Below are 23,504 nucleotides of genomic sequence, written 5' to 3' on the forward strand. Positions count from 1 at the left end.
AGAAGCCTGCAAATTCAATCATCCAAAAACCTTTGGTTTATGATGAGAGTTAAGATGCTTTCAGTTTTCACTGAAAACTGGTGTACAATACTGTCTTTCTGCTCCTTAGCTCAGTGCTACAGAGAAGATGGACATGGTGCATATATGTACCATGACAGTTGTTCTTTGCTGCTGCAGTTGAATGTCCTTTATGTTATGGCAAAGCTTAGTTGTCATTGTTAAAAAATAATTGCTAGTTCTTTTTGGAAGTTTGAGTAGGAGCAGTGGCTGAAGAACTAAAAGTTCATTCAGTATTATTCATGCAACATTGCCCCAATTATTTAAAATGCATCTTATATAATATTTTATTGGCCTCGCACGTACGTGTGTGTGTGTGTATACGCACACTTCTGAAGAAAATATGAGTCTAGCAAATAAGATCATTATTTGGTCTTAATTCGCAGCATCTCAACTGTGTCATTTGTGAAATATTAGCTTTCTTAAAATCTACCAACAGAGCAATATAACTTCAGTGTCATTAGGAACTTTTCTAGAAGCATACTCAGAAGAACTTGGTAGACTATAGGAGTTCACTGGCATGGCCTTGTTCCTTCATTATATGATTTAGTCTCTTTGGGAAAACTATTTTGGGCATTAGTACACACCATTAAGGACAAGTCCACACTACACTTATATAGGTTTCAAGCCTGTTTAAATGTCATGGCTTTCATCAAGTGATCCTGGAATTTGTTGTTTGGTGAAAGGGCTGAATAGTTTAAGTTTGGAGTATATATACGTTCTTTTGATTGTGATTGGGCAGAACAGATCTACAGGTGAAACTCGGAAAATTAGAATATCGTGCAAAAGTCCATTAATTTCAGTAATGCAAATTAAAAGGTAAAACTGATATATGAGACGCATTACATGCAAAGTGAGATAAGTCAAGCCTTAATTTGTTATAATTGTGATGATCATGGCGTACAGCTCATGAAAACCCCAAATCCACAATCTCAGAAAATTAGAATATTACATGGAACCAAGAAGACAAGGATTGAAGAATAGAACAATATCGGACCTCTGAAAAGTATAAGCATGCATATGTATTCAGTACTTGGTTTGGGCCCCTTTTGCAGCAATTACTGCCTCAATGCGGCGTGGCATGGATGCTATCAGCCTGTGGCACTGATGAGGTATTAGGGAAGACCAGGATGCTTCATTAGCGGCCTTCAGCAATTCTGCATTGTTTGGTCTCATGTCTCTCATCCTTCTCTTGGCAATGCCCCATAGATTCTCTATGGGGTCAGGTCAGGCGAGTTTGCTGGCCAATCAAGCACAGTACACTGTATACTTTTCAGAGGTCCGATATTGTTCTATTCTTCAATCCTTGTCTTATTGGAATATGTAATATTCTAATTTTCTGAGATTGTGGATTTGGGGTTTTCATGAGCTGTACGCCATGATCATCACAATTATAACAAATTAAGGCTTGACTTATCTCGCTTTGCATGTAATGCGTCTGTCTCATATATCAGTTTCACCTTTTAATTTGCATTACTGAAATTAATGGACTTTTGCACGATATTCTAATTTTCCGAGTTTCACCTGTATGTATGTTGTGAAGCTTTTCTGTTGTTGGCTTTGGAAATCTAAAAAAAATAAATCTTGTTAGCCCCATGGCCAATATTAGAAGCCTCCATGCATACACAGAGCTCTGCATTGTAGACTTTGAGTAGGATCCAGAAGGTTGTGCATGCGACTGCAGTCCACTAGGAGTTCTGAGGCTCCTTTCACATCACTGCGCCTCATCCCCCATAAAGCCACAAAAGAATCTTGAAAGACCCTTTGAAGTAGCTTCTCATACAGTAGTTAATCAAGCAAACCCTAATGACCATTGAGAAGTGCCTGGGCTCTTTGGATCCCAGTTTTAAAAATTAAGGGTTCAGTTCACATGCTGTGGAAGTAACTGTTCCAGTTTATTTAACTGAGCTGAACTGAGTGTTATGGGCATGATCCGTCAGGTATGAGACCTTGTACAAACCCTGTTAAAATAAATAACTGGGAACCCTTGGTAGATAGTGTTTTATAATATGATGAATATATTTTAGTTATGTAGAAAGTGCTTTCCTCAAAGGTAGGGCAGATTCAGACCTGATGGACGCCCTATATGAATAGCACTTCTGTGAAAGAAAGATGCCTGCAAAATTGCTTTCCATGTAGGTAATTCATCGAATTTGAAGTGATCCTTAAACATTTCTTTGAGATGAAGAAATCCACTGACAGTGAAAACAGTGAAAACTATTTCCTGTGTTATCCTCATGCTTAAATGATATGTTACATGCAGAAAAAACATCCTTGGTACTTTTTCTTTAATAACTTGATTTTTGCACATTTCTTCATCATAAAACATGTTTCACTTGAACTCAACTTATTGAAAAAAAAAATAGCTAAATCATTGCAAAGAATACCAACTACCTAGAAATAGATGTTATTGTTACCTTTTTATCTAAACATGCATGCTTCATTTTAACCTATAGTTGTTTCACTGCTTGTTTGTTTACTCCCTGAAATTAAAAGACAATAGCTATATTAAAATTAAAAGAAAGCCTGGATCTGTTCTGCATTGTTAGATAGTGGAAGGAAAACGCAGTTCTTCTAAGTGTCCTTAATCTTTTAAAATGTATTTGTGTACATTTAAAAAGTGTTCTCTGAATGATGTATGTTTAATGTGCACTGCGGTTAAACTACTTGTTTTCTCCCTGCCTGCTCTTTGAAGATGCCAATTAGGAATAATGGGAAACAAGGGGTAGGCTAAGCATTGCAGTGCATTCTTGTTTACATCTGTGTGTGATTATTTCATCTAAAGTTTTAAACACTTTGGCCCATTCATGCTCTCATTGACATTAATGGGGTTTTGCCATTAGCTTTAATGGGAGCAGGACTGGGCTTTGCACTCTTGTTTTCTGTTGTGTTCATTGCATTCTTTCTTGTTTGTGAAATGACCACCCACCCATGCATGTGTTTGCCAGGCATATTTATTTGTGCTGTTCACCAAGGGGCTTGTTTCTTCTCACGTTTCAGGTTAAGTATTGGCAATATGAAATATAAAGAAATGGATTTTGGGTAAAACTGTCAGTTAAAATCATTCTCCTCTTAATGTAAATAGCTTGCATTAAATTGTTTAATTCAGTTATTAAACTAAACTGTATTATATGCTAGCATATTGAATTGTTCAGTACTGCTTTTCTGGACAATAGTAATAACATTTCAGTTCAAAAAGTTAACATTTCTTTTCTAAAGCAAGGAGTTATGATCTTCCCAAAAGTTCTTGGAAAGATATTTTTTGAATGTCCCGTTATAGGAATCTGTAAGGAAACGTTGCTAACTAACAGGATACCCATAAATCCTTTCAGCATATGGAGCCTGGGATTTCAGAATAGTATGGTTAAACTCTTTGAAATGCTGGTGATCATTTATTTATTTAACAGGCTCATGAAGCTGAGGAGGAAGCCCGGATGAATCCTGAATTTGCAGATAGGATGAAGCAGCTTGACAAAGAGGCAGCCTACTACAGAGACGAATGTGGCAAAGCTCAAGCTGAAGTTGACAGACTTTTAGAAATCCTCAAGGAAGTAGAGAATGAAAAAAATGACAAAGATAAGAAAATTGCAGAACTAGAAAGGTAAATGTCTCATATCTTACATTTTCTCACATGTGCATTTTACATTCACTTTCCATGAGGAACTATGGCAAAATGTATGGTTCATTAGATAAAATTACAACTGAATATTTGTGCTAGAGCATGCTGGAATGAAATCTCTGTGCATTAGCTTGTAGAAGTATCTTTGAAGGCCACAAGTAGAAGTATCTTTGAAGGCCACAAGTAGGTTAATACCCAACCAACATTTCTTTTCTGTAATGCAGTCTAGGTAGTATAATTAATAGTTTTGTAATGATGAAAGGATTAAAGATTACATTTTACAGAGAAAATGATCAAGATGCCAAGTAGGGGTGTGCACGGAATCAACAGAGGCAGTTTGGTTCAAATTTAAACCGAATTAGAACTGAACTGCCCAATCTGTGAAACAGTTTGTTAGAGCCAGCAGGGGTTCGGTTTGTGCTGTCGAACCAGTTCGAATCAGTTCGACCCAGTTCGAATGCTCTGCTTGTAAAGGGGAATCCAGTAAGGATTCCCCATCTAAGTATCTGAAAGGGGTTTGTGAGGGCAGGTGAGAGGGCAATTTGAGTGGTGACATAAATGGCTTCCATGCATGCACGGAGATCACACAAATGGCCTCCGCTCATGTGCAGATGCTGGAACTGGGTCACCCGCTGGCCCACAGTGCAGGGGGGAGCGCCAGCAGGACTGAGCCCCCATTGCTGCTGAGCAGCCACAGCCACCACCAGCACAAAGGGCAAGGTGCTATCTTGCCCACCCCAACCCCCTTTTTAGATACTTAGGGAATCCACCCCCTTTGCTTATAAAGGGGAATCCTCACCAGATTCCCTTTTTCAAGCAGAGCACTTGAACCAGGTTGAACCAGTTTGATCTGAACCAGGCCTGATTCAGTTTGAATTCAGACTGGCCGCCTCTTTTGGAAGGCTGGTCTGGTTCAAGCTCAAACTGGTCAAACTGGGCCAGTTCAACTCAAACCAAGTTCGATTCGAATTGGTTTCATACCCTGAATGCCAATTTATTTTCTATTAATACATTTACTCCTGTCTCTCTTTCCTCCATCCCAGTTCTTTCATTAAATTTCTCTCAAGATTTCCAATTTAAAAATAAAAGACGAAAAAAGGAGGGTAGGACAAGCACAGAAACTCCCAAGCAGGTATCTAAAGTACCAACACATTGCTATGTCCATAACTGGCTGCTGTGGGACTGAGGACCATCTGGAAAGACATCCCACTTTTTATTCATCAGCTCATACTCCCTAATTAACAGTCCATCATGACTCTGGCAGCTTTAATTCCTATAGTACTTTCTCAAATATCATTCAAAAATAGGTCCAAAATAAGATATGCTCACTAAAACTTATCACACCTCCCTCAGCCTTTCCAATGGCTGCTAGATTGGCCAGTGCATCATCAGCCTGCCAAATATCTGTGGATCCAAGAAAAGCTACTTAGTTGTGGGAGGGTGAATAGGGCTAGAGTTCTATCCCAGATATTGGGCTTCACCAGGAACTGGTAGGGGTTCACTCACTCACAGTCCCTAGAACTCTGCTTCCCTTCATTTGTAGCATCTGTAAAAACCAAATGGCCATGTGCTTAAAAGATGTTACAGGGCATGCAGGAGTGAAGCTTAAATACAGGCTGCAAGTCATTGGAAGGAAGAGTAAAGAATGTTGAGCATTTTTATTCTATCAGAAAAAAAGAAAGAGAAAAATTTGGTCATTCAAACATATTTTTAAAATATCAGAAAGAGAGACAATATTTCCATTCTATATGAGCTGTTCAGAAGTAAATGTAGAAGTCTGGGACATCTGACCAGAAAAATATGCTTTATGCAGAAGTTGTACAGTGTACTCTTTTAGAATAGGTGATTATTCAAATGACCTATGGAGTCTCTTTCTACTCTACAAACCTATTGTTCTGTGCCACCTCATTATTACATTCCTGAATTAAAGCTCTGAATTGTTTTCTGCAGCTTATTCCCAAGATACTGATGCCTCTAATAGGAATTTGTGTGTGTGTGTGTGCAAAGGTTCCAGCTACCTGGTTACATTTTTTTACACCAGAAAGTCATATGAAGGAGGGGGATTTATGAAGAGAGTTCAGCATCTGCTTGTATAAAATATAGATACTTGGAATGATTCCTGGCATACGTATTACTTTCTCAGAGAAAGTGGCAGGGTGTTTGCATTGATTGGATGCACTTTCAACAATTTTGCAAATGATATTCTAGAAACAAATTTTATTATATTTACTATGTACTATGGTTTTACTATTCTGCATAAAACAGACAAAGGTTAGCTTCACTATAGATTTTGTTTCCCCCAAGTGCTGCCCGAGAACTGAAAATTTAAATAGTATTTTTAAAACTATTTATTTTGGAAATATATGAGCTAGTGATACAAAATGATCAGTCTCTAGGAAGTCATTCATTCCTATATTAATCTCACAGTCTGTGGAAGTACCTCTCGTAGATTGTACAACCTGTCTTTAGGCCCCTTTAATATAAGAGGCTGTTAAAAACAAAAGCTCAGCATAGATCAACTGGGAATTAGAAATGTTTTAAATAATAATTTAAAAAAGAATTTCCAGTGTTGCACTAGTTAGAATTAAATAAGTGGAAGTGTTTTTGAATGCATACATTCTCCTTACACACTGCAATAGAAACTCAACATTTTCACTCATTTGGGCTAGAGAGAAAGATTATCCCATTACTGCATCCTTGGAGGTTCTGTAAACCTTCCTTAACAACAGCTGTATTGGCCACTCTCAGGTACTTGTAACAGTATCTATCACAGAGAAGCCAGTGTATGACAAGACTCTGAAAGCAGATCTAGAGTTCACAGGTCTTCTTTCTATGCATTATACAAGCATTATACATCTCATGTTACATTTTCTTGTGTGTTTAAGATTAAATGTGAAAAACTGCAGTGATAGGTGGACAAGAGGATTACTTGTGCTATTTGATGTAGCTGTTTCTGTTCTGTTAACAGCTGTTAAACAATATTAGAGTGTTACTTTTGACATTTTAATGATATTTTCTTGAATACTTTGGAAAACAAGTATGAAAATGAAGCCTAATGAAAACTGCTTTCTCTCTGTATGTAGTCCACATACATAAGATGAAGGATTTAAGTGACTGCGTTTACAAAGTGTTCTTGGTACAGTATACTGCACATATCTGAGGTTTTTTTATCTGTTACCAAAGCATTGTTTCGGTAACCAACTCTGTCCAGTTCCGGCCACTGCATTTTGAATGGCCTGATAAACTGAAATGGGTCTGGAAGAAGGCAAAAAAGGTTGTTAAGGGTCTACAAACCTATGAGGAATGGTTAAAGGAGCTGGGTATGTTTGGCCTGCAGAAGAGAAGACTAAGATATCATAGCCATCTTCAAATTTCTGAATATTTGTCATATTAAAAATGGGGGAAAACTTGTTCTTTCTTGCTCTCGAGGATAGGACTAGAAGTGATGGGTTGAAATTACAAGGACGCAGATTCAGGCTAGACATTAGGAAGTATTTGCTAACTGAATGAGCTGCTCAACCATGGAACAGCCTGCCACATGCAGTGGTGGGCTCTCCTTTGCTAGGAATTTGGATGAGCATCTTTCTGGTATGCTGCAGTGGATTCCCGTACTAAGTGGGGAGTTGGACTAGAGGATCTCCAAACTACCTTCCACGATCCTAATCAGTTTGCACTAACTATTTACCTACTTATGCTATTTACTGTTTACTAAGTTTAGGGTAGTAAAATCCACAACAGATTGTGAGGAGCTCCAAAAGGATCTATCCAAACTGGGAGAGTGGGCAACAAAATGGCAAATGTGGTTCATTGTAAGCAAGTCTAAAGTGATGCATATTGGGATAAAAAACCCCAACTTCACATATACACTGATGGGATCTGAGTTGTCAGTAAATGACCAGGAGAGAGATCTTGGGGTCATCGTGGACAGCTCATTGAAAGTGTCAATTCAGTACACGGCAGTGTTTTTTTTAAAAAATGGCAAATTCCATGTTAGGGATAATTAGGAGGGGGATTAAAAATAAAAATGTTGATATTATAATGCCCTTATACAAATCTATGGTGCGACCACATCTGGAGTACTACATACAGTTCTATTCTCCGTATCTTAAGAAGGATATTGTAGAACTGGAAAAGGTACAGAAGAAGGCAACCAAGATGACTGGGGGTTGGAACACCTTCTTTATGAGGCCCGGCTATGGCATCTGGGGCTCTTTAGTTTTGAAAATAGGTGACTAAGGGAAGACATGACTGAGGTGTATAATATTATGCATGAGTAGAGAGAGTGGCAGAGAGAATATTTTCTCCCTCTCTCACAACGCTAGAACCAGGGGTCATCCCATGAAACTGAAAGTCAGGCAATTTAGGACCGACAAGAGGGAGTACTTTTTCACATAGCACATAATTAATCTATGGAATTCCGTGCCATGGGATGTGGTGATGGCCACCAGCTTGGATGGCTTTAAAAGGGGTTTAGGCAGATTCATGGAGGACAGGTCTATCAATGGCTACTAGTCTGGTGGCTGTGGGCCACCTCCAGCCTCAGAAGCACAATGCCTCTCAATATCAGTTGCAGGGGAGCAACAGTAGGAGAGAGGGCATGCACATACCACTTGCCTGTGGGCTCCCCAGAGGCATCTGTAGGCCAGTGTGTGAAATGGGATATTGGTCTTGATAGGCCTTAGGTTTGATCCAACAGGGCTGTTCTTATGTTCTTATGTACTTGTGTCTTAAAGGACCATTGTGCATTATCCCTTTCTGCCCAATAAACATGAATTTCTTTTATGTTTCTTACTCCTAAGATATTGTTGGGTTGCTGGTGTTCTTCTTTCTTGAATAGAAGTGATGGAGCCACCTGGTGGCCCTTAGTCCATGTTTATATTCTGCTGTTGAAAAGCAGTATGTAAATATCCATAGTACTGTAGTAGTAGCACTCTGGCCAGTGGCCAGGGCACATTCCCCTTACCATAGTGTTACTCTTGGGGGTGTGGGGGTGTCCCACTTCATAATGGATCTTGATCCTCAGGCAGGAAATAGAGACCAGAGTGTCATAACGTGTTTGGGACAAGTAAAACAATTTCTTTCAGTGCCCTTGCTGTTCAGTGTCATACTTTTATGGGTTTTAAAAACAACTAGCCGACCCCGCACAGAGCATCTGTGTGCTCTTTGGGGCCGGTGGTTACCTCTCCCCCACACACACACCTTCTGCCCCAGTCTCCGCTTCTGGGCCCAGCTGCCTCTCCCCACTGCCACTTCTGCCCCCACGCTTTCTTTCCCCCCTCCTGGGCCTTGCCTCCATAGCTGGGCCGGGCCTGCGCCGCCTCTGGCCTCTGTGACTGGGCCCACCGTGGCGACCAATCCTCCTAAGTGCGCCTCAGCCAATCAGGCGTGTCCGCCGCTCAGCCAATCAGCTGGGCTGCCGGGACGCATTTCTCCTGGGCACACCCAGGAGAATTATATATATAGATAGTTTGGGAGCTTTATGCTCTTTCACAGTGCACCTCATAAAGGAAAAAAACATCTAGCAAGAGTTTCTAAAAAAGGGGTATAAACGGTAGCATGGCTATTCTCCACCACCCAGCATTTCAAATATAGCAATCCTTCCTGCAGAAAGGTTATTGCCTTTTGTTTTATATGCAGATGGAATACTGTTGTGAGTCTCCTGTAGCCTTAGAACATTGGGAAATAGCAGAGATGTGCTTGTAGCATACTTTCAGCAGTCTTGTGGAATGGTCTATAATGGCATTTGTGGGATGTTGACAGGCAGGTACTTAGCCAGCACTAGTGGAACTGGGCACTGGTTTTCTTTTTCAGATCCTCTGGTTTGGGAAAAGTGTAACAAATTGATTCAATGATTCGATTTGCAAATCATCGAATCGATTCAGTTTTACTGCGGAGAGCTGATCTACCCATTAAATCCAATATGTAGACCAGCTCTCCCCAGAAAAAACAGTGCTATTTTGAGGACTGTTTTCCTTAGGAGAGCTGGTCTACCCATTGGATTTAATGGGTAGACCAGTCCTCTGAGAAAACCAATTGATAGACCAGCTCTTCCTGGAAAAACAGGAGAGCTGGTTTATCAGTTGGTTTTCTCGGAGGACTTATCTACCTTTTAAATCCAATGGGTAGACCAGCTCTCCCCAGAAAACAGCCCTCAAATTGCAGTTTTTCTGTGGAGAACTAATCTACCTATTGCGTTTAATGGGTAGACCAGTCCTCTGAGAAAACCAATTGGTAGATCAGCTCTCCCCACATTGAATTTTCTCTGGACCAGTAGGGCAATAACTTGAAATAACTCTAATAAAATTTTAAAAATCATTTAAAATTATCTGATTGCCCAGTTGCTCAGTGGTTTGGATGCTGGGTAACACCCATCATGCCCCACCACCCAACCCACTATGGCGCCCCTAGTAGCCACTCATGGGGACAATGGGGTGTTTTGAATCACTGTTCCCTATGGGAGAAACACAACACAGCACACCCACAAACTGTAACTCCCAATACACAATGATAACACACATTTAAAAGACAGTCCAAAGATGGCCAGAAAAGAACCACACTGACTCAGAAGTCACTGCCAGCCACTGTGCCAATGCTGAAGTAACATCATTGGCACAAGTTGCTCTCTCTCACACAATTATGATAGATAGATATAAGTTTATTCAGTCATTGACCAGCAAACAATTATGATTCTGTCCTTACTTACAACAACTGCAACCACACAATACCACCCTTAGCAGCCAGAAAGCATTGTCATAAGCTCAACTTTAGCAACATCTTCAGCCACAATTTGACTGAGTGAGTACACCTTGCAAAGCAGAATGCAGATTACTGAGCAGACCAGAGAAGTGAGTGAAGCACAAGTTACTCTCAAAGCCAGACATAGAGCTCATAACAGCAATCACCAAGAAATATTATTCATGGATACATAGAGCTGAGTTGCTACTGTCCAACACCATCTCACAAACAGACCACCAAACCACAGCTCGAGGAAGGCAGATAGGTACCCAAATTCTGTTGTCGTCAATCTGCAATCCAGCAAAACCAGATAGTTATAGCAGCAAGTAATAATACAACATTATACTCAGTGCAATCATCACTCTGTCTGGTCAGACTTGGCAGTGTGTTGCCTCAAACTGGCATGGCTCTGTCTCCTGGGCTGCCACCAGCTCCAGCAGGCACCAATGCAGGGCCCGCGGGGCTCCTCCCATCCACTGTGGCAAAGCACCAAGGAAGCCCTTTGTGAACCATCAGGTGGGACTCAGAGATGGAACTGCCGGCTCCATTGGTATTGCCAGGGATTCTGCACTGTTGGACCAGGAATCGGTGGTGATGGTGCTGCTGGGGGTGGACTTCCCACTTCTAGGCAGTCCTGTGGAGTCTATGGACCAGTGTACAGTGAAGGACAGAACAGTTGTGTGCCTGTCCATTGTGGCTGGTCTACAGATCCGCAGGGAAATGCACACTGGTCTTGGACCTTGCTTCACCCAGAAACCCTAACACAGCCTCCCTGCATGTCCAGGACAGGGAGGGCACCACCCTCCTGCTGAAGGTGGTACATGAGGGGATCTTGTAGTTGGGGGCAAGCAGCTGGATCAGCTGGTGGAAGTAGGTAGGTAATGAGATGTGATTTTGGATGATTGGACTGCTTGCCCAGCGATTGCACCCACTACACAGGAGTGCTTGCTGTTGCTAGCTGAGGGCATGCCAGGTCTATTGCTGCCAGCAGGAGCAAGGATTCCTGGGTGACAGCATCGCAGGTGAAACAGCATCACTGTCGTCCCAAGACGTTTGGGGTCCTTGCCCCTGCTGATCTTTGCCTACAGTGGGTGCAGATAGCATGTGTAGTGTCACCAAGGCAGAACTCTAAGTGATCCCACACCATGTTGCCACCATGATCAGTGGCCTATGGCTGCTTTGGTGGTGGCGGTGCTGCTGGTTCCATCTTGGGGACACCACCACCACCCTCAGTCCAAGGCTCAGAAGGTCCAGGAACAGGAAGTACAATGACTTCCTCCTGCTCCTGCTCCTCCTCAGTCTCAGACCAGGGACTCACATTGCTAAGGTTGTTTGGGGAGGATGGTGAGCCAGTCTGGCTGGGCTAGCAGCCAAAGTATTCTGCACCTGCTCCACAGGTGCCATGGGAACTACATTTTCCCTGACAGAGGAGAACCTCTCCCCTAACTCCTGCTCAGCTAAAGCCATCGGTTGCACTGCTAGTTCATCTGAGTGTGTGAGCCTGTGCACAGCTGAAAAAGCAGGGATTGGGGTGACTTGGAGAGTAAGCCCCTTTGCCGCCTCTGCTGCCCACCTCAACCAGCATCACTGCTCCCTCTTTCTGGCAGTCTGCTCCTAGATCTTCCTTGCAGCTTCCCAGACATCTTTGGGGCTGGAGGTGGTCTGTATTTCTGCTGTGTATGCCACACATACTATGCTGTAATAGCACTGTAGTGCACACAGAAAGCAAATAGAAAAATTACCCCCCAAATAAAGAACAGACTTTGGGGGGGCCTTTTCGGGGTGGATAAGCAAGAACAAGCAACAATAATGGGATGAGTCTAAGTGGAGGGGGAAGGGGATTACTGTGGCCTCTCTAAATTATCCTCCCAACTCTCCTGACAGTCCTAGTGCCTACGTAAGATTCCCTCACCCAAAGTAAAAAAAGAAACAAGAAATCAAACCTATTCAAGGCACGCTCTCGCGCTCTCTGCCTGTGTGTGTGGTTAGGGTTGCTCACCAGTATGAAATCTTCTTTTATTGGTCTTCAGCTGGAGTCTGACCAGGAGCTACAGGCAATCATGCCAGGCAGCACACACTGACTCTCAACAGCTTGGGTAATGCTACGCTACTTCAGAGAGTCCCCTTATATACATTTTGAAACGTCCTCCTTCCTGCCTTCCTCATCCCTCCCCTCAGACAATAGGGCCACAGTTGCCAATGCCAACAATTGATTTGAATCATAACTAGCCAAACAAGATACAAGGAGATTGCCAGTCAATCAGAAGTCATTGCCCCAAAACCAATCAGAATGCATAAAAAGAGGCAAACTTTTGCCTCTTTTGGCGACTTGAATCATTAAATTGCTTTTATTTGAATCAGGGTCGATTTGATTCAACCTTGAAAAGCGCCATTGAGACCAATGGCGCCATTGTTTTGAGGTTGGATTGCTCGAATCTATCCAACTACGAATCAGTTCAACTATGAATTGATACACACATCCATAATAGCTTTAAAAATAGTCCATATGCAGCACAGTCAGGAAAAAAGAACAATCATATGCAGAGAGACACTATGAAAGGTTCCTATGTTTTTCTTCATGCCTATGAATATGACTTCCTGCAGGAAATTTATGTGAATTTTCCAAACCATTCAGAATATAAAGAATACAATTTACTGTCCATAGACTTCAGAGCAAAGGTAGACATTCTAAGAAGTGGATGTTTTAGAAGTTTTGTTTCAATTACATTCTGAGAAATGAATTTTAGATGTATACAGAGCCAGACAAAATGGGTGGCATATTTCTAAGAGGAGGTGGTAAACTGTAGCTCTGAATAGCTTGTTATGACTGGTCAATTACTTTAAACTTATGATTCTCAAACAGTTGTGTTTCTTCACTAATATCTAATACTAACATGATCCCTTGTGTTTGAAGAATGTTTTTTAACTTAAGTTAGTTTCTCAGACTTCCTCCTGTTAGTTCCTCAAACAGTTTCAACAGTCCTTCCTTTCTGTATTCCAAAGCCCGTTCTTGGAGAAAGCAGAAGAGGTGTCTGACTGTTCGTCCTTAGTGTCATTCCCCCACTCGAGGACATTGGAGAGGAGTGGGAGGCAGGTGACTTACTAGAAAGTGGGGAGGCACCTGAGGAGGAGCAGGCTGGTAATATGAAAGGGGAGGTAATTGAGGCAGGCCAGGGTGACTGTTTGGTTTAGGAGGTGCCAGTAGGGCCAGGTGACCTTGGGTCAAGATCTGAGCCAGAGTTTGAACAGCCACTATCTCCTCAAGAATGCAGACAGGGAAAACGTCAGCAGCTGGTGAGGGAATTGCGAAGGAGTAGTCTGCTGGCAAGAAAATAGAAGCCGGATTGAATCTACAGCAGCTGAAAGAGGTGGAGTGTTGATGAAGTGCACGTGTCTACTGACTGTAAATCGGGCAGCCTGTGCCTTGAACAAACTGCTGGAAACAACACGTCAAATCTGCTTGGAGCTTTTGTTGGAGAGATCATGACTTTGGAATTTGGGCTTCTCACTCCTCACTTCTGTAGTCTTGGTGAGACTGTTAAACCTGACTATTTAGCAGTAAAACTGAAACTTGAGCTACTGGCTATTGTGTCATATATTTCTGGCCAGTGTCTTCTGTCGAGTGAGCTCGTGACACTTACCCACTGACTAGAATTGCATCTACTCAATGATGTGAGCAATATAGAGGATAGCACTAGAGGTGTGCACAAATCAGATTTTGCTATTCAATTTGAGTTTGGATTGCAAAATCTTCAGACTGATTTTCTGAAAACAGCCAACTTGGATAGCTGTCTTGACAAATCACTTTAATCGATTTGAGTGATTCAAGCACCATTTTGAGGCCTGTTTTTCTGGGGAGAGCTGGAAAAATGGGCCTCAAAATGGCACTGTTTTTCCTGGAAGAGCTGGTTTACCAATCGGGGTCAGTCGATAGACCAGCTTTCTGCTCTGGACTTAGCACATCTGCCTGCCTTGGAGGACTGGTCTACCGACTAGATCAGTCCTCTGAGGCAGGCAGACATGTCGTCGGGAGTGGAGATCTGGTCTACCCGCTAACTCCAATTGGTAGACCAGCTCTCCCCAGAAAATCGGTCTCCAGCTTGAGTTCTGCTCAAAATGGTGCTCAAGTCACTCGATTTGAGTCAAATCAAGGGTGATTCTATTCGACCTTGAATCAGGCACTTTATTTTAAGGGTGATTTGATTTACTTGAATTACCCTGATTCAAATTTATTCAAGGTCTAATTGGTCTGCACATCTCTAGTTGGTTCTAGGTCTAGAGTCCCCATATGTAGTAGTCCCTGTGTTTCCTGAAAACTCCTCAGCCTCTCTCTGGATCATGGGTTTTGTAGAGCAAGGTAAGATAGTTGTTGCTGTAGTGATAGAACTCTACTAACCCATGTGATTCCTTTCACACAAGCATAGTTAAAAATGTCTTATATTTTTAAAGTGCTGTACTGGACCGGAGATGGCATGTGGAACTCTTCTAGTCTAACTTTAAATCCTAGATCATGTATGTCTGCCAAGAATTAGCTTGTATCATCATAGACTTACACAGTAGAGAGTTTGCCACTTTAGTCACTGATGGATTGTGTTATCACTGGCCTTATACTGTGGTGAAGATAGAAAGCAGGAGAGCTGGCCTCGCCTGTAGCAGATAAGATTGTAAATTAATAGCATATTGGGTCTGCCTTAATATGCAAAAGGTAAAGAGACACCATGAGCAGACCATTATTTAAAGATCAGTTTCTCTTTAATGAGTCTCAACCAGAGCTTTTGAAGTCCGGGAACAATTGCTAATCACTGTGAATGACCTCAGTTCTTTTACATACAGCTGTGAATCCCTGTAAAGAGATGTATGTCATAAATTTCCTTTTGCTGTAGAGGGAAGGTGCTGCTTATTACCAACCCCAGGAGAAAAAAATGACTCCAAAGCAGAACTCAAGCTGGAGACCCAACTGCCCTCAGCTTATTTGTGGATGGTGGGGAAGAAAGATGAACAGAATTCTTCTCAGTGTCATGTGGCAAGGCTTATTCTGTCTGGCAACTGATAAATTCTGTGCATCTGATATTACCATCTTTTCCTGCATTTTAGTTTCATTTCAAAGTGTAAAATGTCAGGGAGATACTTTCTTTGGACTTGGACTAATAAACCTCAAATTGATGCAGAGAGCAGAGCTTCTAGACATACCCAACTAATGGCTGTGAACTTGCTGGTGCTATCCTATTTAGACAAAATTCTTTAATTGTTAGACAAAATACATCAATATGTACTTGAGTTTACAGTTCCTTTTCTGCCGGTATTGGGTACTTTGAATGGTCTCAATATGTGCCTTTCACTACAGCACTTCAGTCACTGTGGGGGAGGTACTTCAGAGAAAGAGAGAGAGAGAGAGATTAGCATAACTGCCCCCCCCCCAGCATACCCAATAGCTGTGAAGCTATTTGCAGTTAGCACAGTTATCTTTCTAGATTTCCCCTCCTTTAAAAAAAACACCACCACCCCTTTGGCAAAATGGTGAAGGAATATGCACCTGTGATGCCTCTGGGGACTATTTTAGTTTGGCATTAGATAAGGGTGTGTATGTATGTGTGTGTGTGATCAAAAGGACATGGTAAATATTTTTACAAAATAAGTTATCAAGCATCTGGATATTCTCAGTGATGAAGTATTAGTCTTATTCTTGGGGCAGAAAAAATTGCTCTCAGCTTTGGAAAGGGCTATACTGTATTTCCATGGGTGAGGGGAGGGATAGTGTCTTTGATCAGTGTAAGTGATCAGTACTTGAGAATCTCTGACATGAAGCTCTTTGAACATGTAGCCAAGCCATTTAGTTTCCTTTTATTTTTCATGGGTGAAGATGACTGGCTGTATATGAGTCATCCTCAGATCCATGTTGGTCGAAACAGTCCCTTCTTTTAAAAAGAAAATACATGAATGCTTCCTGCCAAACATATGCCTTAGCAACTGCCACTAACTTTCTTGCATTCTACTTGTATGCATATACGATGAGGATGTGTCTGTATTCAGAGGTAGCTTTTCCATAGGTTGCTTCCTCTGGAGCAGTTGCTTCGCTTTTCACTCATCAAAGAAACACTGTACACTAATGGTATTTGCTGATTTCCCTTTTAAAAATAGACTGCTGATATAACATCTGCTCATTTTTATGTTGAAAAACTAATGTTTTTCCTCCCTTTATTCTCTTGCTATCTCCCTCCTTTTGTGTTTACTCTCCAAACTGCTGCTTTCACCCCTGCTCCAACCAGCTTGACTTCCAGGTCAGTACCTTTAGTAACTTATTCTCTCACACCATTCACTTATCAGGTCCACTTCATCTTTTAGTTGATAGACATAATTTCTTCTGACTATTATTTGCATTTAACTGTTTGCATCCTGCATCCTTTTTTAATTTCAATATTTTTTATGTTGGATTTTTTCCCTACAAGCTTTCCAGTCACCATGGTTCCAGATGAGAGAATAGCTTTTCTAACATAGTTTATATTGAAAAAACCCAACTCATCAATATAAACTAGCAATGTTAAATTGCCAACAGAGCTAAAGGTACAGCAGCACTTTCCTGGACAGTTCTTCAGTAAATAACAGTGTTCGAAAATATTTTATTCTTGGTTGGTAACATACTAAGCATTCACGTCTTTTGTTTATTTATTATAATTAAACTTTATTAAGGATATTTCCCTCTAGGCATATTACAAGTTATTGATTCCAAACTAACAACTAGCTCAAACAAATTTCAAGAGTTATGAACTATAGTGGCATTGGGATTACTGTTGTATCTTAAAAATAAGAAATCATAGAGAATGAACTAGATGTTTTCAGGAATGAAGTTAACAGAAGTGCAATGAAGTTTTTAAAAAATGAGAAGTGGAGACTCAAAAACAATACGAACATAATCTGGGATTTTTTTATTTTTCACAAATTATGGCTGTCACACATCAGCTTGGTTCAGCTACAAAGGCGGCAACAAATTGGGGAAATGGATGGGTAGTCAGAATTATGATGAATTATTAAGTGGAAAATATATGTTGACAGAGACTGAAGAAGGCATAAATATGCCATCTTATTTATTTATTATTTCTCTGTAAACCGCTCTGAGCCATTTTTGGAGGAGTGGTATAGAAATAGAATAAATAAATATATATATATATTAGGGAACTGAAGAGGTTATAAAATAAATATGAATGTAAGTCAGCCAAATGGTTGCAAACTGTGAATTCATTTAGAATGGAGAATATAAGATTGTGATCCATTAGAAATGTGAAGTTCTGGAATAGTCTCTTCAGAACATCTGCAATAGTAAATAACCAGTAAAGAGCCAGCATGGTGTAGTGGTTAGAGTGCTGGACTAGGACCGGGGAGACCCGAGTTCAAATCCCCATTCAGCCATGAAACTAGCTGGGTGACTCTGGGTCAGTCACTTCTCTCTCAGCCTAACCTACTTCACAGGATTGTTGTGAAAGAGAAACTCAAGTATGTAGTACACCGCTCTGGGCTCCTTGGAGGAAGAGCGGGATATAAATGTAATAATAATAATAATAATAATAATAACAACCACCTTACTGGTTATCTTGCTAAATTGAGGAGTGGCCTCACCCTAGGGATGGGTTTGTCTTTTGTGATGCAGGGGGTTGCATTCCTGGAATCAAACAAAAAGGTGGGGCACTGATAGCATGGGGCCACTTTGGCATGTGCCCTGGATACATTCTTCAGTGTTCTGAAAAGTCCGGCAACTCTGTTCCTTTAACAGTCTTGACGATGGTGTCACAGTGCATTGCATCACATCTGCATTTTCTGCAGGTAACCCACCCCACCCCACAGCAGTGGGTAGCAGCCTCAGCACACAATACATGTGCACGCCCAGGTCAAGCAGGAAGTTCCTGCAGCTCTTGTGTTGACCGTGAACAGCAGGCAGCAGTACATCCCTTCCTCCATTCTCTCCCACCATCATGAGGCAAGCAGTAGCTTGGAGAAAGCAAGCTGAGCTTGACACAAGCTGAGGGGTGAGGTTGAGGCAGAGGCAACTGTTAGTGAAAGCCAATGAAATGAGGAATTGGCTGCTTTAGAAGGCAGTATAAGTATCTTATTTGGTTTCAAAAACTGGAAGAGAGAGTTGGATTATTTAGAAAGCATGAAAAGATTTAATTGCCAAAATGGGAGGGGTGTGGACTTGGATCCTAGATCTTGTATGTATTTAATGATGCTGGTATGGAGAGATGCTTATTTAGAACATACCTGAGCAAAATTATTTGTGGTTTTATCTTGATGGGAGGAAAGTTGTGTTTTCCTTAAGCCTGGGTGCCCATCACTTCAATTTTCCCTGGATTCCTGGTTGTGATTTCTTGGTCCCATACATACTTGTGTGAGCTGAGTCACAGAAGGAAAAGCAAGTAGGAGTTGCGGACAGACCTCTTACGAACTGTCTTTCCTTCTGCTAATTTTCCCACCACAGTTCTGCACACTAGTCATTTTTGGATGTGGTAGTCATCATAAGCAACACTTTGAATTTAGCCTGGAAGTAAAAATGGGCCAATGGAGATACTGGAACATGTATGTAAAGTGTTCCCAGGTATCCCCACCACTCCATCAGTCATCATGCAAAGCATTATGGAAACCATACTGAAGCAATCTAGCTTCTGGTTTATAAAGATGCAAATGATGGTTGCAGTATCTGAATCTGGCAAAGGGTCACAGCCTTTCAAAGGATGGATTTAGAAACTTCTGAAACCTGATCCAGGGATAATACTGGATACCAAACATCCTACCAGCATAAAATTTACATTTCTTAGGGAAACAAAGCTTGTTAGTAATGGAGTCTATTTCCAGGTTACAAGAATTTTCCTTCCTCAATTGACTCATCATCTCTAGTTTTAACTTCATCGGTATCTAATCTTCAATCATAGCTAAATAGCAAGTGAGCCCCAAGAGTGTGTAGGACTTGGATCACATTACAAGGTGAGGCAGTATCGTTTACATGGGGATGGTACCAAATTCCATGTCTCTGTACAAATTTGCCTGGCAGCCTCATAATGTTGAATGGGAATGAGGCCCCAATGGAACTCTTGGGAGACCCAACAGTGAATGTGCCAAGGCCCCTTCCTTCACCTCCTCCTCCCATATTTGCTGAAGAAGAAGTGCAAGAAGTGTGCATGGTGAAGAACAAAACATTCTTGGCACGCCCTTCTCTCACTCCTATGAAAATAATGTCACACTCCTCACTCTCACAGATGCTTCATCTATAACACTTTCACATGTGCTTTCCCCTGGCTCAGAAATATTGTTTTAAATATTAATATCTACAACCTATGTGTACATATACCTCCTGGAGAAGGCTAATCTTTATTTGAAGCTGAGATGAGTCCTCTGATCAGGAGCCAACAGCATGTCCGTGAGTTGGGGAGGTGAGAGAGGGAGAGTGAAGAGAAGCTATTGCCCAACCAGTGGGGCCAGAGACATTTGTCCCTCTTTATTCTTTTATAGCGATGACCTAATGTGGAGCATTTGCAAATTTGTTTTTTCCAGCTAGTTTTCTCCATCAAACTGCTGGTTTTTACCTGAAGCAGCTGTCTTCCATTATCAAACGCACCTAGACAAAAATATGTCTTTTCACAAATCATCCACATTTTTTGTAATCTTTGGAGTGATATAAAAGAAGGAATCTATCATTCTGCATATGTTTCCCAGGTGGATACTTTTAGCTATCTAATATTTTTTATTTGCAGGCAGGGTTCCAGGTATCAGATGGGCCTGGGGGCACATTTATTTGACTTAGAGCAGTAGCAAGACCTTCAGTCTGCATTTGTAGGATTACAAAAATCTGAAATCTGTAGTACAGCTAAAAAGAAAACTGTTATGGAGTTACCCAGTAAGCTATGTATGGGCATGCAAGCTATGTAGTGCCAGTATAGTTAAGACCGAGTGTAAATTCTGCATTCCACCATTAAAAGCTCAGAGTATTCTGTTGGTAATAAAATTCAAGCCATCCTTCCAATCTTCTGATCTGCCTGAAATTTGGTATGGGTCATCTAAATGACAAGTGCAGCCACCTCTCAAAATTTGGTGCATATCTATTGAGATATGCCACCATAGCAACTGTGCTATGTGTCTAACTTGACCCTCCTTCAGAGCAGATATGGCTGACTTTCTTAGCATCTTTTCTGTCTGCAGCCACTACCTAACAATACAGTCGTTGGCAAATTTATTCTGGAGTATCTCCTACTCTGTCCCACTGTGTTAATAAGAGGGAAAGTAATGGAAAGATTCCTGTAAAACCAGTAGGGGTGGGATTCTCCTGTAAAAAATGATGGAAAGATTCGTTTTTTAAAAATGCAGGGGAAAGTAAAAAATGGAAAGATCCCTTTAAAAATTGGGAGGGAATAATGGAGCAATCCCTATTAAGGATGGGAGTGGAGAATAAACTCACCCAGTCCAACTCAGAACCCACATTTTCCTGATATAATTTTGATGTTTTCCATAGCATTTCAGAGGGGATGGGATCTGATAGAATTTTTTTTTAGTTTCAAGAACTACTCCCCTCATTCCTTATAGACAGTAGAGCCAGAAAAAAAAGTTGAGACTGAATGCTAGTCTGTGCACCATTCAGATATACTCTTTGCATGATCAGAACTGTGCCCTCTGTTGAGAGCATTTAAAATGTACTCCTTTGTCATAGACAGCAGGGAAAGAAAGTGATTGCCAACAATAAGTGGGATTAAACATGCCCCAGCTTTATGAAAAGGACCATACACTTAGCAGGACCATACACTAAACAGTTTAAGAGCAGAGTGGAGGAGGTACCCACAACTCCTTCAAGTTGCTAATAGATGTTGGCACTGATATCTATCTGCAGTTCACCTGACACTAGTCCTCTGAACGCAACATATATCTTTTTCATTACTAATCTGTTTTGTTTCTGGAGAGAGGAATATATGAAGTAGATTTCAGAATGAATAAAGTAGAAGGTTCCTTGCTGAAGGAGAACCAGCATGGCTTCCGCAAGGGAAAACATCATTAACCTTTTCCAGTTCTACAATATCCTCCTAAAGATACGGTGATCAAAGCTGTACACAGTACTCCAGATGGGCCGCACCATAGATTTGTATAAGGTCATTATAATATTAGCAGTTTTATTTTCAGTCCCCTTCCTAATGATTCCTAGCATGGAATTGGCCTTTTTCACAGCTGCCACGCACTGAGTCGACACTTTCAACGAGCTGTCAACCATGACCCCAAGATCTCTCTCCTGGTCAGTCACCAACAGTTCAGATCCCATTGGTTTGGTCTTTTACTCTGATCAGGGTGGTGTTCTGTGGGTGGGGACTCCTTTGATCTCCCCGTTGTCATGGACGGACCACCATCTGGTTAAGGTGGGACTTACAGCCACTTCCCACCTCTGCAGGGGCGAGGGGCCCATTAGAATGGTCCGCCCAAAGAGGTTATTGGATCCAGTAAGATTCCAAGAAGCCTTGGCTTTGCTGGTGATTCTGTTGATGCCCTGGTTGAGAACTGGAACAACTCGCTTACCAGGGCAGTAGACACGATTGCCCCCAAGCGTCCCCTCCGACCCCCTTCAAAATTGTCCCCTTGGTATACAGAAGATCTGCGGGGGCTGAAGCAGCAAGGTAGGCGACTGGAGCGCAAGTGGAGAAAGACTCGACTCGAATCCAACAGACTATGACATACAGCACATTTAAAGATCTATGCTCAGGCAATACATACTGCAAAGAAGTGTTTCTTTTCTGCCCATATTGCCTCTGCGAGTTCACACCCAGCAGAGTTGTTCAGGGTTGTGAGTGGACTGGTATCCGCCCCCCTCCTTTGAACCAGAATTTGGAGTCATCAGTTACCCGCTGTGATGTGTAAAGAGTTTTTCGCAGATAAAATCTCTCGGATTTGGGCCGATCTAGATGGAGACTCCATAGTTAATTTGATGCCTGACTTGAGGTGTCCAGCAACTCCTCTTATGAGATTTGACTGGATCGGTTTCAGTTGGTGACTCCAGAGGATGTGGACAAGCTGCTTGGGGCGGTCAGGCCTACCACTTGTTCTCTTGACCCTTGTCCAACATGGCTTGTTCGATCTAGCAGGGAGGCTGTTGTAGACACCCTGGTAGAAATCATAAAAGCTTCTCTGAGGGAGGGCAGGATGCCTCCTTGTCTTAATGAGGCAATCATTAGACCTCTTCTAAAGAAGCCTGCATTAGATCCCTCAGAGTTGAGCAATTATAGGCCTGTTTCCAACTTCCCATGGCTGGGCAAGGTAATTGAGAGGGTGGTGGCCTCTCAGGTCCAGGCGGTCTTGGAGGAAACTGATTATCTAGACCCATTTCAAACTGGTTTTCGGGCGGGCTATGGGGTGGAGACTGCCTTGGTTGGCCTGATGGATGATCTCCAATTGGCAATTGACAGAGGAAGTGTGACTCTGTTCGTCCTTTTGGATCTCTCGGCGGCGTTCAATACTATCGACCATGGTATCCTTCTGGAATGTCTGAGGGTGTTGGGGGTGGGAGGCACTGTTTTACAGTGGTTCCACTACTACCTCTCGGACAGATTCCAGATTGGAGACTGTTGCTCTTCGAGATCTGAGCTTAAGTATGGCATCCCTCAAGGCTCCGTACTTTCTCCAATGCTTTTTAACATTTACATGAAACCGCTGGGAGAGATCATCAGGGGATTTGGAGCTGGGTGTTACCAGTATGCTGATGACACCCAGATCTACTTCTCCATGCCAGCCTCTTCAGGAGCTGGCATATCTTCTCTAAATGCCTGCCTGGAAGCAGTAATGGGCTGGATGAGGGAGAATAAACTGAAGCTGAGTCCAGATAAGACGGAGGTACTTATTGTGCGGGGACAGAACTCCAGAGACGATTTTGATCTACCTGTTCTAGATGGGGTCACACTTCCTCAAAAGGAACAGGTTCGCAGTTTGAGAGTACTTCTGGATTCACACCTCTCCCTGGTTTCTCAGGTTGAGGCGGTGGCCAGGGATGCTTTCTATCAGCTTCGGCTGATACGCTAGCTGTGCCCGTTTCTCAAAAACTGTGGTACATCTGTTGATAACCTCCAGACTGGACTTTTGT

At 42.0% G+C, this 23,504-nt stretch overlaps 1 protein-coding gene across 28 annotated transcripts in view; it reads left to right on the forward strand.

Moving 5' to 3' along the window:
• ERC2 (ELKS/RAB6-interacting/CAST family member 2) overlaps window positions 1-23,504 on the forward strand; it is a 1,070,068-nt gene that overhangs the window by 539,689 nt on the left and 506,875 nt on the right. For 19 of the 28 annotated variants that reach the window (XR_008316192.1, XR_008316193.1, XR_008316196.1 and 16 more), the window contains 2 exons: window positions 2,753-2,782; window positions 3,465-3,658. Coding sequence is in view for 6 of the 28 variants with exons in the window: in XM_053296295.1 (XP_053152270.1) it covers window positions 2,753-2,782; window positions 3,465-3,658 (224 nt within the window). In the remaining 22 variants the exon portion in view is untranslated. The remainder of the gene's footprint in view (window positions 1-2,752; window positions 2,783-3,464; window positions 3,659-23,504) is intronic. The other 9 variants (XR_008316208.1, XR_008316206.1, XR_008316198.1 and 6 more) reach the window with 1 other exon arrangement.

Source organism: Hemicordylus capensis, chromosome 2 (genome assembly GCF_027244095.1).
Source record: "Hemicordylus capensis ecotype Gifberg chromosome 2, rHemCap1.1.pri, whole genome shotgun sequence".
In the NCBI taxonomy this organism is placed as follows: Eukaryota; Metazoa; Chordata; class Lepidosauria; order Squamata; family Cordylidae; genus Hemicordylus; species Hemicordylus capensis.